Genomic DNA, 18,765 nt, shown 5'->3' on the forward strand with positions numbered 1-18,765 from the left:
CTAAAGGCATGGTGTGCGTTTCACTGACTGCCAGCTTCCAATGAAACCAAAGAGCGGTCAGCTGCTGTTATTATAATTAGTAACTGCAGGTCAGTTCAAATCAAATTTATGAAACTTATATTTGTTTTTCTGTCATGTAATGGAAATGATTATTATTTTTTTTTTTTTTTTGCAGAATCGTAGGCAACCGAGCACACTCCCGCATGCTTATGTTATTGATCCTAACTGAGAAGGAAGCACTTCTCTAGGTTAACAATGCAGAGATTATTATCCCACTAATGTCAGGCAGTGATTTATGAGGCCCTATAAGACAAGTCTAAGTATAAACAAAGAAATAAATAATAATAATTAAATAAAAAAAAAGGGGGAAGGAAAAAAGGCTGAAAAAAAAGCCCCAAATAATAATCCACTCACGTGAAAAGAAACCCATCTGACATGAAATGAAACACAGCGATCTGTCAGCTCCCCTTCACTAGCACAGTGAGACTGCATAATGCAGCGGACATTATCCGGAGCATAAAACACGACGGCATCATCACACACGTTTCTCCTTTCTGAGCACGCGTGGCAAACCCCCGCAGTGCTTAACCTCTGGAAAAGGCAGCGTTCAGGACTCTATGAATGCTGATATGCTGCGCAGCGCTGCCTCCTCCCTGCCAGGCTCATATAGGATTTGCTCTTTCCGAGAGGAGCGCACTGCAAGGTTACAAATGGAGGAGCCGGCAGCATTTAAAAGGTCAGTAATTCTCCACACAATGACAATTTAGAGCTAGCCGCTCATTTCCTGCAGATGTTCTTCTCTCGGCGGCACTGCATTCGGGCATCGCTATCAGCTCATTCCAGCTTAAATAGACTGCGCTAATATCTGATTTCAAAAGGAAGTTGCTCTGGGAGTCATAGGGATGAATATGAATCAGAGATGCAGGAGATATTATAGTAATATGGTTAATTTATTTACTTTTTTTTCCCCCAATCTTTTAATCCTCGATCATAACCAATTCTCTTTGCTGTAGGTCTTCTTCTTCAAAAAATCATCAACTCTGCAGTAAATGTCTTCTTTTCATGGTTAATCGTCAAAATGATCCCTGGTCACCGATGGGTCTTAGTACAGTGATTGAATCTAAGGAGGAAGCCCAATAACATTATGAGGTGGTTAGCCATTAAAATACTGCATCTGTCAGATTAAGTAGAAAGGTCACTGAAATAAGTCTCATAAGTTAAATAAAGGTTAAAGAGCCACTTTCACCCATTAATTGACTTGTAATTTGCTCACCTCTCTCTTTTTTGGGGGGCGATTCTTCATTCCACAAATGGTGGAATCAGTGAGAGTCTCCAGCCTTTTAGTGTTGTCCCTGCCAACCTCTCTATCCAGTCCCTGTCCTGACCCCTTTAACCTTCACTGCTACACTGTCTCACATCACACCTGCAGCCTTCTGGAATCACACCTGCAGCCTTCTGGAAACCTTGAGGAAACTTCCTATTATAACATTAGAAAAATAACAGAGAACAATATCTCGGACCAAGATAATGAGCTTTAGATTCTCTCCATGGTGTTGTTGGCAGTGACTCAAGGACAAGTTGCCTAAAGGCTGGTGGAGACACAGGGTCTGGCTCCTGGCAGATGTGGAAGAAAACAGAGCCTTCCTGCATAACGGCTAGCATCCCCACATCTCTCCTCTGGACCTTCCAGACCCAGCACACACTGTCATGATTACCCAACACATTATTTCCTCCTAACCACGATGTCGACCGCAGTGGAATCGCCAATTAAAAAGGCGCTAAAGAAAAACGTGTGTGATTAGCTATGATATTTCAATGACATTCCATGCTAATCGCCAACATCGCCTGGAGGATCCGACAAGGGGAGAGGATATTAAACGCTAATGTAAGAGAATGGCGTGGCCCCTTTTTGAAGGCATGCCAGCAAAGGTGAAGGTATATCTAATTAGGTTTACTCAAGGATCTGTGACAAAGAGACGTGGTGTACGTGAAGCCGGTGGAAATTGCTGCCATTACAGCGTGAAAAGGCCAGAGCAAACTCAGCTAACCTTTGTGGGCTCGAAAGGAGCTTCTGCAGATCAACACTGCTTATATTGTTTACACACTCTCAGCTACATTATTGCCACACTTCCGCCTCGCCGTCAGCAGAAAGTGGATACTGCGGGGAGGCGAGAAGGAGAGATTAAGGGCAGTTGATTCACAGACACTCCCTCTATGGCTCCCAGCATGTCCTTCATAGGGGCTGGCCACAAACAAACACTCCATTATACTTTCATCGAGACGCAGGCCTAAAACGTCAATAAGAAAGAAGCATGGGATGTAATGGTGGTGTACAGCGCTGGTGTTTCCACAGGGTCCAGGGGTCAAAGAGTGCCGACCCCTGCCGTGAAACTTCAATCTGCGCTGAATATCATCCCACAACCGAATCATACAGATTAAGTGAATACTCCTAATCTCTATCTGCCACATCTGTAATGTACCGTCAGCTACCAAGGACAATAAATCCCCTGTACGCAGACAGAGAGCTCACTGACTCATTTCCAGTGGAAGCCTATAGACAGATGTTGAATACAGCACAGGCATCAGAGAAGTGCCCTATTTAACAATATTAATTCACTGGTACCATGTCAGGCTCAAGGAAAATAAAACCCACAAAAAACAAAACCCAAATTGGAGGGCAACAGACGCTCACAGAACCTTCAAGGTCAACCAGAGTGAACGACAACCAATTCCTCCTCTCCTCCTCCACTCCAAATGTTTTGTTGTGCTGCGACTAATCGAGCTCTAATTGCCGAGGGGGGGAGCTGGAGAGTGAAGGGCAGAGTGTTCTCTAGCAGAGAGAGAGAGAGAGAGAGAGAGAGAGAGAGAAAGAGAGAGAGAGAAGATTGACAGAAAGATGTAAGAAGGGGAGAGAAATCAAGTGAGAGAAGAGAGACAGATAGTCTTAGAGAAGAAAGGAAGGAAGAGGGAGGGAGCAAAAGAGAGGTTCACAAAAAGATGTAAGAGGAGAGAAATCAAGAGTGAGAAAGCTGTAGAGAGGTAGAGAAAGTCAGAGAGAAAAAGAAGGGAGAGGGAGAGAGAGAGGGGAAAACAAAAAAGAAATCCAGCAAATGCCCTCCGTCTGATCTCATCCTGCTAGGCCTCCTCTTCAGTTCAATCATCCATCTCTCCATGTTCAGAGCATTTGATAATCACGTAGTAATCAGGGTAAACACAGAGGAACTGCGTTTCAGAGTAAAGACACTTTACCACTTGAAACACCCAAAAGCCATGGATTTAATGAGAGGAATATTTTACTATTTGAAATCCAAGACAAAAAAGTCACACCGTTTGTAAACATGATGAATCATTCTGATGAATAAACAGTGTATCAGGACCATCGTTCGTATGAAAACCAGATGAAATGATAGGGATCAAACATGACCAACACACATTTGGAAACTGCTACCAAGACATGACTCAAAAGAGTAACTATATAAACTTCTAGAACAATGTTATTTAAGAAGGATACAGTGACACTGATGCGAGCACTGAACAAAGGCCTTGTGGAGCAATTTATAAATGTGAGTGAGTGAGGTGAATGAGTGCCTGACACCAATGAGTGTGTTATAAGCCAGTATCATGAGGTGTTTTGCAACAAAGAAAGGATCTTCTTCATTCTGTATAAAAATGATGGTTCTACAAGAGTTCCTTAGTAAAGAAACACTTGAAGAACCTTTAGCATGATTAAAGGATTCTCTTCAACGTGAAAGGGTTATTCAGATATGGGAAAATATATCAGGGAAGAAAAAGTCAGGTCAAGGCATTTGTAATATTTACAGATTTTAAAAAAATCATAAAAAATGATAAAGAAAAAATAATAATAATAAACAAACAAACAAACAAAAGTGGCAAACCGCAAATTTCATACACTTTGGCAAGCCAACAACATTTCCCCAATAAGATTGTAACACCATAAGATTCAACACACACACACAGGCTTTATCAGTGATGCATTGACATTGGCTCAGGCCTTGCTGTCGATGGTAGCAGGGATAGGTTTGTCCCCCAGCAGCCCATTCCAGCTAAGCAGATTACAGCCAAACAATACAGGCCTCCATGTCTCTCCTCCAACAAAACATCCTCCTTTTGTGCATTCAAACGCATCCTCCAATACAAACAGGCCGTGTCTCAGAGTACAACACAAAGACCTGCTCTTCATCATCACTACCACCAACATCACCATCATGTTTTATAATCCTCCATACTTTCAATCCTATCAATACTCAGAAGGCGATATCAGAAATCCTAGATGCTTGGTGATATCTGAGTCATATCTGCTTTCACAGATAAGTGTTTAAAAGAATATTAATCTGTAATAAATCCATATTCAGAGTGTAGAATATTTAACTGAGACCACTGCACCACAATTTCGTCCATTTTACCCTCCACATACGACTTATATTCAATTGTAATAATAATTATGCACATTTCATACATCAATGCAGCTCAAAATGCTTTAGAGGACTTCTTAAATCAAAAATTATAAAATATAAAAAGTTAAACACTGCAACTGTAAATAAAGTCATGATTAAAAAGGAACAAATATTTATTCGAAATCTGTATACACATAATACTACTACTATAATGTGCACCCTCACTGCAGACTGCAGTAATTTACACAGTTTTTGAAATATGTATTTATAGACATATGTCACAAGCAGCAGACATATACAAGCAAAATATTTGATAAAAATGATCCACCAATCCATCATATTTTAAGCTGGAGTATGTGATTTTTCTTAAAACCCATGTTGTTGTGTATTTTTTTTTTTGGAAGTACTCTTTATATCCCAATAGCAATCAGTAAAATAAGTGCTGTGACAATATAAATAACACCATTTCTTTTCTATATAGGTCACAGGAGTGTAAAATCCCTGTTCAATCATTTCACTTAGACTGATCAAAATGACTGGATGACTTACATGATTGTCTACTACACCACTTTGCTCCTCCTTGCATGTAGGGGTGAAGACACTATGGCTAAAAGATATAAAACATAACGAAGCAACAGAGACAGAAAAGGATTCCATAGAAAGATGCTGGAAAAAAGACCAGAGGGCTAACCAAAGTGAAGATGTGTGGAGCTGTTGGGAGTTTGTTTTACATGTGAATGAGACATGAGGTAGGTGGATGGTGTTGTGCACCTCCCTCTGTCCTGACCACTGAAGAACATGGCAGAAGGGGGCAAAAAGTACGCAGATTACAATATGTAATTGAAGATCTGTGAAGCACACCAACATGGTAAGAGCACATCATTTAAGAATGCGTTGTACTATACCATGACATAAATTCAGCAGAGTTATAGTAAGGGAATATTAGGATTGGACACATTTAACTTTTACGTTATTTTTTATTTTTTCTTCTTTATTATTGTTATGACATTGGTGTGAGTACATATTGTTTTTATCCTACTGCTGAAAAAGTCATGTTATCAAATCCTGGCAATTCTGTAACCAATAACCTCCCATAAATATCCATAAAAACATAGGCAAATCCATATCTGCTAAATCTACGTCGTGATATGACAGCGAAGATACAAGATATACACACAAACTGAGTCTGTTAGTATTTGCAGAAGGCCCAGCTTTATTAAAAAACTGAGTCAGTGTTATTCAAAGAACAGCGTGTGTATTTTAAACTGATGCTGTGCTGTATGAAATTCTTTGATGTGATTTCTCAATGACTGTCTTTGTGAATGGATTCTGATATCTTTCAGCAGATTCTCATCGTCAGCACAGATCAAAAGCACTGTATGCACTTAAGAGTCGCTTTCCACAGTGCACACTCTGATTTACCTTGAAAATAGTTATCTTTTGATATTGATCTTCAAATGCAATTCTGCACCTCTCTCTTTCTCTCTCCTTCCGTCTCTCTCTCTCTTTCTCTGACACTACTCTTTCACTCGATTTCATCATATCATTCATTATTAGCTGTTGCTGAAACATTCATAGATGCAGAAATCTACTCATGGCTTGTGGAGGATGTCAAATTATGTAGTGCAATGACACACGCAAACACATACAGCACGCTTACCCCCCACCCCCAAACGTTATTTCATTAAGATTCTAGATGCCAGATGAAACCCTGCGTATGTCACTGCACAGTGTCGATCTTAAGCATACTGTACAACTTTGTAAACACAGCAATTAGGCATTAAAAAAAAGTATACTCATATACAAACAGGCTGCTGTTGCTTCTGTCCGACTGCTGCTCTCTGATTTATACAAACCGTTCTGTGAGCGCTGTTGATCATAGTCTACTGAAATATTATATACACACACATTAAACGACATTACTAAATGTTGGACCAAATTATATCATATATCAACCTCTAATAGAGAGACATACACACATCCTTACACACCACTGCTTTAGTCAGCTATGCAGAAATAACATTTGTGGTACAGCCGAGGTACATCTGTTGAATAGCCTATTAAACCACAATGAAAGCCATCGTTATCTAGCTACAAGACTAATGAACCGACCACAGATCTTATCCTGGAAATGCTACGCTAGCACTATTTCATGCCAACAAAACTTTCCAAAGCCGAAGTCTCTCTTTTTTTTTATTCCAAGCAAAGCTTTGAAAAGCATTCGTAGAGCAAATTAAGTCTATTTGAGACTACCGCTGAATTCACCAAAGCGGTAAGGAGGCCTTCACACACACATTCACTTGTACAGCTTTTACAGCATCTTTGCAGTTCGGCAGGAGCTGCTTGTTGCTGTAAAAGAAGCGAATGAATGAAACCGGGCCTATCAGAGCCGAGGTCTGTTAACATGTTTAAAAAAGCTGCCGATACACATCAACCTCGCAGCAGCTTCTCTGCTCCTTTCATGAAGCACAGATGTAAGAATATTCACTCGAGACTCTACTAGCAGCTAGGAACAAAGAAGAGAAATAGGAGGGAGGGGAGGGGGGGGGATGCAGTGGAATGACAGGGAAATTAAAAAAAGTGTAAGAGAAATGGAAAGAGTGAAAGAGGGAAGAGCGAATTGGAAGGAGAAAGGATTGGTGAAAGAGAAAAGGAGTGTGTGAGAGGGAAGGAAAACTTTAGTGATTAAAAGAGAATAAAACATGAGTACGTGTGAGAGAAGAATGAAAAAGAGAAAAAGACTGAGAATAAGAAAGAACTAAAAGTGTTGGGAGAGAGAGCCAGAGAATGGAAAGACAGCAAGAAAGACAGAAAGAAAGAGTTAGAAAGGTAAGAAAGAAAGAAATCTAGAGAATGAGGGAATAAAAGAAAGGCCTTAGCACATTTACATTTAAAGTCCTGTTGTGGACGGCTCAGCAAAAGCCCCTGTGTGTGTGTGTGTGTGTTCATCCACCAGCGCGACCCTCTGGCTTTAGCCCCTCACAGGAGTGTCTCTGAACGCTCAGCAAAATGAAGCGAGCAGCTCCATTTCAAAGCCTGCCGTTCTCATTCTCGCTCGCTCTGCGAGAGACCTTGGCCAGCGTCCTCACATTCAGACTGAGCCAGTGTTCTTCTTTCACAGAGCGAGAGAGAGACAGAGAGAGAGAGAAACAGCCTTTTAGCAGTTCAGCTTGCCCGTCACCTCAGGCCTGAAGGACAGTGCTGAGTAGCTGCATAGCAGACAGACAAACATACAGACAGACAGAGAGGGAGAGACAGACCGACAGACTGCAGAGGATTAGCCACTGCCTTCGTCTTCCCAATAAAAAAAAGAAAATGTAGAGCAGAAATGAAGCAATGAGACAAGTGTCCTTTCACAGCGCAAGAGGGAGGGAAGAACAACTCTTTTCTTCCAATTTTCACTTCTTATTATTTGCTTTCTCTCATCAATGCTCTGTTTACCTTCAGGAAAAAACATCCATTCGAGCGTTATCTTCAAACACTGGTTTTAATGGCTCTCTCAGCCTCCCCCCTTTCACCATTACAATCCAGTTGGCCAGTTAATTCACTGGAGGCTCCAGCCACATACAGTAATTGCTGAGAGGCTATTAAAAACGGTGACCTTAGCGAACCTCGTTTAGCCGCCAGCGCTAACAGAGGAGAGAATTTAACGAGGCCGACGCGGCTAAACAAAGAGACAATCACACATATTTCCAAATGCCAAGTTACAAAAAGTGAAACCGCGTCCGATTGTCCGCCGCCTATTGTGCGCGTGTGGGGGGGCTTCCTCTTTGAAAAGCAGGAGAAGAGGGTCTGTAATGGAAATAGCTCGTCTCCGCCTGCATTGTCCACCGCTCGCTGTTTACCAGCCGTGCGTTTAATAGCGGCCCGGTCTCATTTCTGACCTGCTGCTCCGGCTCCTCTCCTGAAGGATTACAAAATAATAGTAGTTTTTTTCCCCCCTCCCACACTCCTTCCCTCCACATTTCGATCAACGGCCGCAGCTAAACAGGCCCTTCAAACTCACACTGACCCCAAGTCGTCCCCTCTCACCGCTCTCCAGATCTCCAGAGGACAGGGCTTCTTCAGGAAAAAAAAAAAAATAGTGAGAGAGAGAGAGAGAGAGAGAAGAAAAAACATGCCTGCCGTTCCCATAGATACGGACACCTCGTCCTGAGGGAGTGTTTACAAGAGTGGGCATGGAGACGGAGCCCCTCGGGGACACAGGGATGACTCTTCCACCCTGGACAAAGAGTACAAAAGCTAGCTGAACTGCCGAAAGGGTTTGTGGATAGAAAAGGGGGAGGGAGAAAAAAAAATCACGCTGTGCAAATCCTACTCTGATCTCTATTTAATAACATACAAAAGTCATAAAACCACTCAGAGGAGCGCTTCCCTTTGTTCAAGCAGAGAGTTACAAGGTGAACTTGAACTTGACATTTGAGAGTGAGCCGTTTCTTCACACGACTCAATGTTTGCAGAATGTTTTAAGCATGGGGGGGTGGTGGGGATACAGCCTATCACACAGCAACACCTGCATCTCATTTTTAACAACGCTTGAAAAAGCTCGGCTATTAATCAGGGAAAAAGAGACACTTCCACCTGTCTGACCAGGCTGTCGCAACGACGACGACAACAGTGACACGGTGCGTCAGTTATGTGAGCATCACCTCGGGAAAGGACATGAACACACACACACACACACAATGTTATATGCAGACATACACTATGTATACATAAATTGGTAGAAAATCTCACACTCCACATAACACTACTACTACTATAAGGTGCACTCACACTGCAGACTGTTTGAGTATCTTCATGGAAAATTATTTACACAGTTTTTTGACAATATCCAAATTCATGTGGACGAGTCCTGAGTGGAATATCTGCAGCCTCTGAGTATTCCTACGATTCTTTATTTCTACAACCATTCAACACACACACACACACACACACACTCTACACAAACACACAGACGGAGGGTTATAGATGCCCTTACCCTGTCAGAGTCTGAGTGTCCATGAAACAGTGAACCAGTCAATGACAAGAACACACAATCCAAAGCTAACATGCCTAAACAATCTGTGAACACACAACCTACAGAGTCAGTCACTGAATACTGTAACAGTGTACGACCTTGTAAAGATGGTCAAATTGTCACAGCAAAAGCCTGAAGTACACTCACACACACACACACACACACACACACACACACACACACACACACACACACACACACACACACACACACACACACCTCTTCCACTGAGCCAGAACTGCATTAAAAAAAGCATGGAGTCTGTGCTTTGTTCATCCCTTTATAGGAAATACAGATCTATATATCTGGGGTGGCCAATAAACTAAAGTGTAGTGGTAAGTAAAGGCACTGTATATTACTCTGAGGCCTGTAGGCATGAGTGTACTGGGTCTGGGAAATATTCCTTCCTGTAGGTCCGCAGGTAAATGTCGAGTTAATCAAATAGAAGCGATGGATCGGTTACAGTTGGAACGCTAGGCTTTTATTGGACCGCATTAGCCTTGACCTTCAGGGCCTAAATGTCCTTGAAGATATAACGCCATAATGTAGCGTAGAGTGTTAAGTATTCTTAGTGGAACACAATCACTTCAATATGTTTAAAACAGAACCATGATTTACAGGCGAAGCAAACAGCAATCCTTTTCCAAAGTACAAAAAAAGAGACACACGCTGATGGCAGGCAGGGTATAAACAAACACACATATATACACACACAATAACATACACAGAAAAATATAACAGCAATAATCTTACCTCTATGCCTATTTGTGGTTTTATCAAACATAAGCATGGCATCCTCTACCTAGAAGAGAAGACACAAAGGGAAAAAAAGTATTTGATGAATAACAACGGGAGCAATCCATCATGCATACAGAGTACATACATACCCAATCCTCTGAAAATGTCAGAGACCACCCTTCATTTCTTTTTATTTCAGTAGACTCCTAACAACTGTACAAGGCTGGGAGACCCCTAAAACTGTCACTCTCAGATAAACAGCACTTTAGGCTTTCGTCTTTGTGCTGCAGGTGGAAATCAATCATCATCGTTCTTATTACAGATACAAAATAATACAGAGGTGCCCATCTTTCTGCTTAAAGAAGACAACTCAATTCTATTGGTCTGACAGAACACATAGCTATCATGAAGCCATTACTGAGGAAAGGAAACAAATAAATGATCATTTCTTTTTGTTTTTTTCAATCACAAGAGTTCAGACCACATTGAAACATTACTGAATGCATTTACAATTACTTGAATACAATCGATATATATATATATATATATATATATATATATATATATATATATTAAAAAAAGCATGTGGCAGGGAAAGACTGGAAGCTGTAATAAAGGCAATCTGTTGACACACTACAAGCTGAAATATATACAAGTACTTAGCTGTTCCTGACTTCAAAAAATAAATAACTTGTAGTTGACAGCTGTTTAACTGGAAATTAAATTAATTAAATGTGACTTTTAAACAGTGTTTTAAATAAACAATACACTCCCTATCTCATATACACATAGTCACTTTGTTTTGTAAGCAGGAGTACAGCTACAAACAGCCCAAGGGTGAGAAATGGGCTGATCCTGAGAAAGGCCTACTGATCCTGACAGAAAGGCCAGTCTGCAAGGACACACCAGAGAGCACAATCAACCATATCCAACACACACACACACACACACACACAAAAATCAGCATATCCCCAATATACAAACAAGCACAAGGCCAGGGTCCCTTGATTTTTGTAGCTGGCATTTACACAATTCAACACAAAACTCCCTCAACAATGCTCCCTTAAGAGCAAGCCTTCATAAAGCCTATATTAAGTTTTATTATCCAATACAAAATTATTCAAATCCATCTTCTCAATTAATCTGCAATTATTAGTCAACATTTTAAAATGTTTGACAACATTTGAATGCCCATCTTTTTAAAAATACAGAACTTTACATTTTCAGTTAAGTAAAATTAAAATTCTCATATAATATTTATACCCAATCTCTCAACAATGCTGTTAGCAGTTAGAATGTTGCATCTAGTTTTTAAAAAGCTTTACTCGATTAATTGTCAAAATAAATCAGCAGATTACTCGATTATTAATGTAATCAGCAGTGACAGCCCTGCTGAGAGAGTCCCCAACCCAAAGCAGACGAAGCCGGAGAAACACCTGCTTACAGAGCCGTCAATCAGCTGCAAGACAAACAGCGCAACCGCCAGTCTTAATGCTGCTCATCAGCCTCAATCAGACTCAATAAGAGTCACTCTTTCTGGCTCTTACGCTGAAGTCTCCACTGCAAAATAACACATGAATCTAATGCATCAATGCAGATTTATGCCAGTCTGTTTGCACAGGATGGTTACAGCTCGTCTATAGACTCAGTTTTAAGGCTAGGTCTCACCAAAGTCAGAAAATCTATTTAAATCCAACATTAGAGTCACAGTAACGAGGACAAAAATGGTTATACTGGTTATATTTATTTAAATTATATGTTATGCGTGTCAGCCAATCCCAATCATTTATAAATCTTTTCCTTCCTCCTCAAAACAAACCTGTCACATTAATAACTAACGTAGGTGGGACGTTAGATTTGCATTGGAGTTACACGACTAAAGACACTAACTAGAAATGCAAGCTCTTAGCAGTCTTTACCCATGATTACAGATAATAATTTTGCAAAATATTCCTTTTTTTGGTAACTATATTAGGTTTTAGAGCCAACGCAAGACATGTCTCTCGTTGACAACATCTGTAGTAAGTGTAAAAGTGTCAATCTGATTTTCTGCGACGCTGTGTCTTTAACTCAGGGATGGGTAAGGCTGTTTAAGCTTAGAGTAGGCAGATATACTCATGGTGGCTTAGCTCAGCGAGCTGAAGTTTACAGAACTGCTGTGATAAGTGTGGCCTCCCCCAGGATGCTGCCCCCGGTGACGGTCGCTAGGTAACAGGCCCACGGCGAGCTACGTCCTGGTTTGTCTAAAGAGAGGGGAGACATTCATGACCGGTGCTGCACCAGTGCATGATGGGAAGAGACAGCAGCAGGGCCGGATTCATATGTAACTGTCCATCCATATAACATACAGTCTCCCTCTCTCTCTGTCTCTCTCACTTTCTCTCTCTCTTTCTCTCTCTCTGGTTGTGGTTCAGAGCAACACTGTGTCACCTGTCATTGTGCCACACTCTGAATGGAAACAAATATTACTGCAAAGACTGTATTTCCTCCTCCGTCTGTTTACCTGCCTCCTGCACAGTGTCAAAAATGACAAGACGTGCAGCTGCACAACTTTCCTCTCCATCTCATTCTAAAGTATATGCTGTACATATATATGTACTTTCATATACACAGTGGTCACATGGGAGTACACACTGCAGAATAAAGAGCTTATTCAGTCCCTCCTGCCTTACTTCCTAAAAATAAGGATTTAAGTTTAGTAGACTTCAAAATAAAAACTCTTCATGAGCAGGACATTGCTAATTTCTCCAATATAGAGAGACAGTAAAGACTTTAAAATGCTTTAAAGTAACACATGGAACCATGCACCGACTTAAAAACACATTTTTATAGGCAAATCACCTCATGCAATTTGCAATTCTCTCTTTTACAAGGGTGCCCTGTAGTTTTAATTTCAGTCAGAATTAACCGAAGTCCTTCGTGAAATTTGCTGTTTTTCTTAGAATTCAGCAGTTGTCTAATCGTTCGCGATAATTCTGCCATGTTTTATTTAACTCAAAAAGACTTTTGCCATATCGTGATACTGTGACTCAAGCTAGAGCTGGGGAATATAGCGCAAATATCCATACCTTCTATAGTAATTTTTTTTAATATTCTTGTACAATTTTGAAAATGACCATATACGTTATATTGAGTATGCCGAGGACACGCAGGTTACCATTTGAGCACATTTAACACGACTGTCCCACACACACACACCACTGTCTGTGTATGCAACTCGAGCAGTGCTCAGCACATTTATCAGGTGCACTCAGGTCTAACTCTCAGATAACGGTGAGTAAGTAAACAATGGACAAAAATGAAACCAGTGACGAGGACTTAATTCCAAATAAAGAACGCTGTTAAGACCATGAATTGTTTGAGACACGCTGCAGAGAATGCGCTTCTCATTGGTTGTCACTTTTATTCAGCCAATTAGCAGCCAGACTTAGCTGTCCATCATTTAGTGCTGCAGCCAATGGAGTCAGAGTCCCACCTACAGGGGTTTGTTGGTTTTGTGGCGGCGCTGAGAAAACAGGTAAGTGCTTAAAAAAAATCGTATTTTTGCATCATGTCTCTAGTAAACTACAATTAATCTTTCCCTCAACACATCTGTGATGACACTAAAACTGACTGATTTTAGAATCAAATGTATTCTTTATACATTAAAATCACATTAAATAATTAGGTTATAATATAAGAGTATATATAAGATTAAATATAATATCCAATTATTTATTTGAACCGATTGTGAAGACACCATTTCTTTACTTTGTTAAAAAAAATAATAATAAGCAGCACCTTGGATGCAGGCAGTTTGTTTCTTAATGTGAGATATTAAGTGTCAAGCAGAGGACTGAGTTTACTTGAAGTGTGCAGTGAGTAACAGCACTATCTAGAAAAATCTAAGTATCAGACTGGGACTCGGTATCAGGAGATACTCAATATTAAAAGACTTGAATCGAGATCTGGGGCAAAAAAAAAAAAAAAAAAAACTATATACATATACACATACTATATACATCACTATTTCTTAGACATACAGTTGCTCATTACAGTTAGATAATGCAGCATGTTCTTTTTTGGTACTAAACATAAACACAAATACTTTGACATTATATTTTGTTATGATTCACAAATATCATACCATATATCGCAATTTATTTTAGGCATATCGAGATATCAGTTTTTGGGTCATATCACACAGCCCTAGTCTGCAGGCAAATGCCTGCATTTACAGACAGAGCTCAAGTCATACTGGAACAAAATAGTTTGGGCACTGCTGTGCACCTTATTTAGCCTCTGAACTTGTGCATTATTTTTCCAGAGCTGTGAAATAATACAAAAACGGGAGTTACTGGATCAATTATTGGAGTAGGTGTTAAAAGTTCTCTGGACTTCACCTGGGAAAGCGTCACCAGAAGAAGGAAAATATAAATATACAAAATCAAATAAAATCAATGAGAAAAGGAAGATCAATGCAGGCTGATAAAAATGAGCACTTAAAAGGCTACTGCAAATATATAGCATTACCTTCGTATTCATATAAACATCATTTGAGATCTATGACCTTGCTCATTATCATTTGACATCATGTGACTTGATATATATTAATACAGAAACTACAAACTCTGATGCCCTTAATGTCTAGATTTGAGACGTTACCCTGAAAAACGAATCTATTCCTAATGAGGCTTACTCATATTAAGGGTGGCTTCACAAGGGGTGTACATTTGTGTCCTTGTTTTATGTTATGTTTCTCTTGTAAGTATCAAACAGAGTTCTCCGGGTTCCCCAAATAATTATTAAAGAAGTTACTTTTTTGAAAATATTAAAATCCACATCACGTTAATTCTTATTCCAAACATTTGAACAGTAATATATAGGAATCTAACTCACTGTTCCTATTTTTTTCCCCACACATTTCTAGCATTATATCATAAGCCTTTAGCTCAGGATTAAAGCATACATTTAAATAGCTGTGTTTAAACATTTGACTAGAAGTGTATACTGTTTATTTATACATTACTAGCTGCTATTAAGACTTTGCCTATATAAAGCTCAGTCTCTTTTCCCCCCTCTCTAGTGGCTTCATTAGTTATGCTCGGCAGCGTCAATGTACACAGAAGCAAACGTCACACTCCTCTTCCTCCGCTGTGGCTTTAGAGCTCTATTCAGGGGCTCTCAAAGGCCACCATTCATCGGAGGTGGACTCTGCCTTCTAGCATCTATCAGATAGTGGGATAAGAAGCCCTTCAGGACACGCTTGCGCACACTCATATAGCCCCACACACTGGGCACAAAGGTGAACGCAGTGCCTAATCTCTGCCCCCTCTCTCTGCTGCTTGAAAATGGCTTCCAGGATAAAGACGGTTCTCTTTAGTATGTAAGGGGGCTAAGCACCTCCGACAGATAACAGCTCTGCTTTTCTGTACACTAAGAAAGAGAAAGGATGCGGTGGAAAAGCAGAATATATATGTATTAAAAAAAGGTGTGTGTGTGTGTGGGGGGGGGGGGGGGGGGGGTGATTAGATGCTTGGAAAGCAAAGAAATCATCTCCCTGTACAAGGATCCATAGAAAGACTCCTGCGTTGGGAAGGTGAAAGGGGTTTATGGAAGGTGCCAGAATGTCTAGGATGCTAATAGTGAGGCATTGGAAATAGCCCTGACCTTTAGTTGTTAGCTCTTGTGCCGGTGCCCAGCACTGTGAGGGGGCTGTGGGGGTGCAGGCCCAGGGCCTGCAGCACGCAGATCGATGAGAAATGCCACTTTAGTCGCCATTTGCGCAAGCTGCCATGCTGAGCTCCCTTAAAGCATTTAGATGTGGTGAGGAATTAATTAGCTGAGCTAGAGGAGTGTATGGACACAGAGAGAGAGAGAGAGAGAGAGAGAGAGAGAGAGAGAGACAGACAGACGACACAGAAGGGCCCCCATACAGGAGGCACGACTACTCCCCACCTACCCCACAGGCCCAGGCAGACAACATCATTAAAAGCCCCTATGGTGGTCAAGCTACTTCACCATTAAACACCATTACCATTAATTGACCAAGCAAGTGGCGCCTGGGCTGATGTCTAACACTCGGCATATGACTGGACGCCATGGCGAGCTCTCATCATAATGCCTCTTTTATGGAGGACAGAGACGGGGCAGGTCCTGCCCAAGCAGCGATAAAACAGCCCTTAAACGTAGTTTGTGAAACTGAGGTCTCTCTGCCTGAAATTTATGTGTCTTATTAGCAGTGGGCTGCACATTTACCCCTCCAAGATACAGGGCCTTTATGAGCTCTTACAGCAGGGCCGTTATGAGATAAAACTCCATCCACACCAACACAACACCAACAAGTGATCTCATATAAAAAAATAAATAAATAAATAAAAAATAAAATAAAATAAAATAAAATAAAAAACTAAGGCAGCAGTTACTCACACAGATCTATTAGATCAACAAAACAGTTTCAGAAATGATGAACAGAAAGCAGGCATTAGCCCTGAGAGGCCCTTCACTAGTACATTATTTTAGTGTTTGAAATTGGCACTGTGGTGTTTTGTATAAGCAAACAGATATTTCCATTTGACTGATGCATCTAACAAATCATGGCACATACTGTGTTTAAAAAGAGCAAATATGTTTGGGATATTTCTGTATTTACAATAAAGTTAAAACTGGCTGCTTTGGACTAATCTGTAATGGCTAGGGGAGATCATGCTGAAGTGGAGTATCAAACCTACTACTACCAACTAGTTCACTATTAACACATATATACAGTATATCCAATCAGGAAATACATTTAATTATCAATTTGTTCTACTGATTTATGTCATTTAACAGCAAAAAGCACACTATGTTCTTAAACAATTAATGTTAATTCAGTTGTCCATGTATACATTATTTTGTAATGCAAACTGATCAAGTAACCAAACAAGTTAACACTTCATTTTTAGGTCCTGGTTCAGTGAGCAGTCAGAGAGGGATCACTGAGGGAAGTGATAGCAAAACAAATTAGTGGCACATGCAACTGGCCATTTATTTGCTCAATTGCAATACGATTTACTATTTTCATTTTTTCCCCTGTTCACCCATAGACATCTGTAATGCTTTTGCTTAGGGCTGGACGATATGACCAAAATGTACATCACAATATATTTCTTTAAGATATAATTCCGATATCAATATGAACAGCATAAAAACTGAAAAACTTCCAAGAACAAACAAGTAACATGATATCGCCATCAAACACATACCTCTTGGCTTTGTCAATATTAATATTTTTAAACTAAAGCTTAAATTGAACATTAGTCAGTGAAAGAAGCTGTTAATAATGTATACTGAAACATTCCAAATGTGTTTACAAATTATATCATTGGTACTGAAATATTTTATATTGCGATATATATTGTCACTGTGTTATTGTCCAGTCCTAGTTTTGCTACATGCCACCCACATGAACCTGTCAATTTTACTGACAAGAACATACATAACATAAAGCAGCCTTTATGACAAATCAGGCTGGTGGGAATAAGCCTTCTTAGATGTTTTAGTTCTAGATGTTTACTTTGTAGATGCAGATTTATGTCAGTTGTCATGAAAGGCTAATATAGGTGTCACATTGCCTTAAAAAAAAGATGGACCCACAGTAAACAGTTACCCAGAAGAGTAATCGACTTCTGAGGGTGAACTGGAAAGACTGAATAAATAAAAGTGGGAATAGTAAATCTCATTACACCTGAGCAGCTAAATGGCCAGTTGCAGGTGTCATTCATTTTTTTTTTCCAGGACCTTGCTCTCTGCTATCACTTCCCTCAGCCATCCCTCTCTGACAGCTCACCACAGTTACTGTATCTGACAACATGATTTCATTTAAGTCGGGAAATATAATTGGAAATTCGGCTGGGCTGTTTTTTTTTGTATTTTTTTTTTTTTATGAACTGCAAAACGTATCAGCGGGTGGACGGGAGGGAATACATGGCAGCGGCAGCGCAGTCAGACGCGGGGAGATTGTGTTTACATGCAGCCGATGGATGGAGAAGAGGCAATCCAACACTTGGTTAAATTCGCTCGGCCACCAGGGAGAGGAATCTACCTCCTGCCACGGCCGCTCACGCTAAATCCCCCACAGTCTGGAGAGAGAGACGCAGCGGCCCGCCCTCTCTTCATGTCAGACAAATACAGACGGGCCGTCACGCAAAAGCAGAATCCTACCAAAACACACTAGTGCGAAATTTTAATCAGACACTTTGAATTATTTATCAGGGGACAAACACATCAATATGCTGTAAGACGGGGAAGCATTTTTCAGGGGGAGAGAGAGAGGGGGTGGGAGGGGAAATGAAGAAGAGTGAGCCTCTGATTTTACAGCTGAATTTATGCAGAGTGACAGTAGTTTAACAGAGCTCTAATCACTTGTATTTGATACAAGTGCCAGAAAAGTTTGTCTCTGTCAAAACAAACCAAAACATTCTACACTTAGCTCACACAGCAGGCATGGGAAGGCATTGTTCACCTCACAGAGCAGGCACAGAGAGGTTTCAGGCTCTGAGGGCAAGTCATCCGTCCTTTACTAATCAGGGTCACATGAAATGTTGCATGAAACATAACAGGTGTCACATTTTA

The 18,765-nt window shown here is 40.5% G+C and overlaps 1 protein-coding gene and 1 long non-coding RNA gene across 11 annotated transcripts in view; both read right to left on the reverse strand.

Moving 5' to 3' along the window:
* LOC136691772 (RNA-binding protein Musashi homolog 2) overlaps positions 1-18,765 on the reverse strand; it is a 248,866-nt gene that overhangs the window by 104,097 nt on the left and 126,004 nt on the right. For all 9 annotated transcript variants that reach the window (XM_066664589.1, XM_066664543.1, XM_066664608.1 and 6 more), the window contains exon 7: positions 10,189-10,237. In XM_066664589.1, coding sequence (XP_066520686.1) covers positions 10,189-10,237 — 49 coding nt within the window. The remainder of the gene's footprint in view (positions 1-10,188; positions 10,238-18,765) is intronic.
* Positions 1,010-8,540, reverse strand: LOC136691812 (uncharacterized). 2 transcript variants are annotated; one of them, XR_010801905.1, is made up of 3 exons: positions 8,448-8,540; positions 1,274-1,477; positions 1,010-1,120 (listed from the first exon to the last, which is right to left on the reverse strand). It is a non-coding gene; the product is annotated as an uncharacterized lncRNA (long non-coding RNA). The 2 variants fall into 2 exon arrangements; XR_010801904.1 differs by having other exon boundaries at positions 8,428-8,540.

Source organism: Hoplias malabaricus, chromosome 1 (genome assembly GCF_029633855.1).
Source record: "Hoplias malabaricus isolate fHopMal1 chromosome 1, fHopMal1.hap1, whole genome shotgun sequence".
Lineage (NCBI taxonomy): Eukaryota > Metazoa > Chordata > Actinopteri > Characiformes > Erythrinidae > Hoplias > Hoplias malabaricus.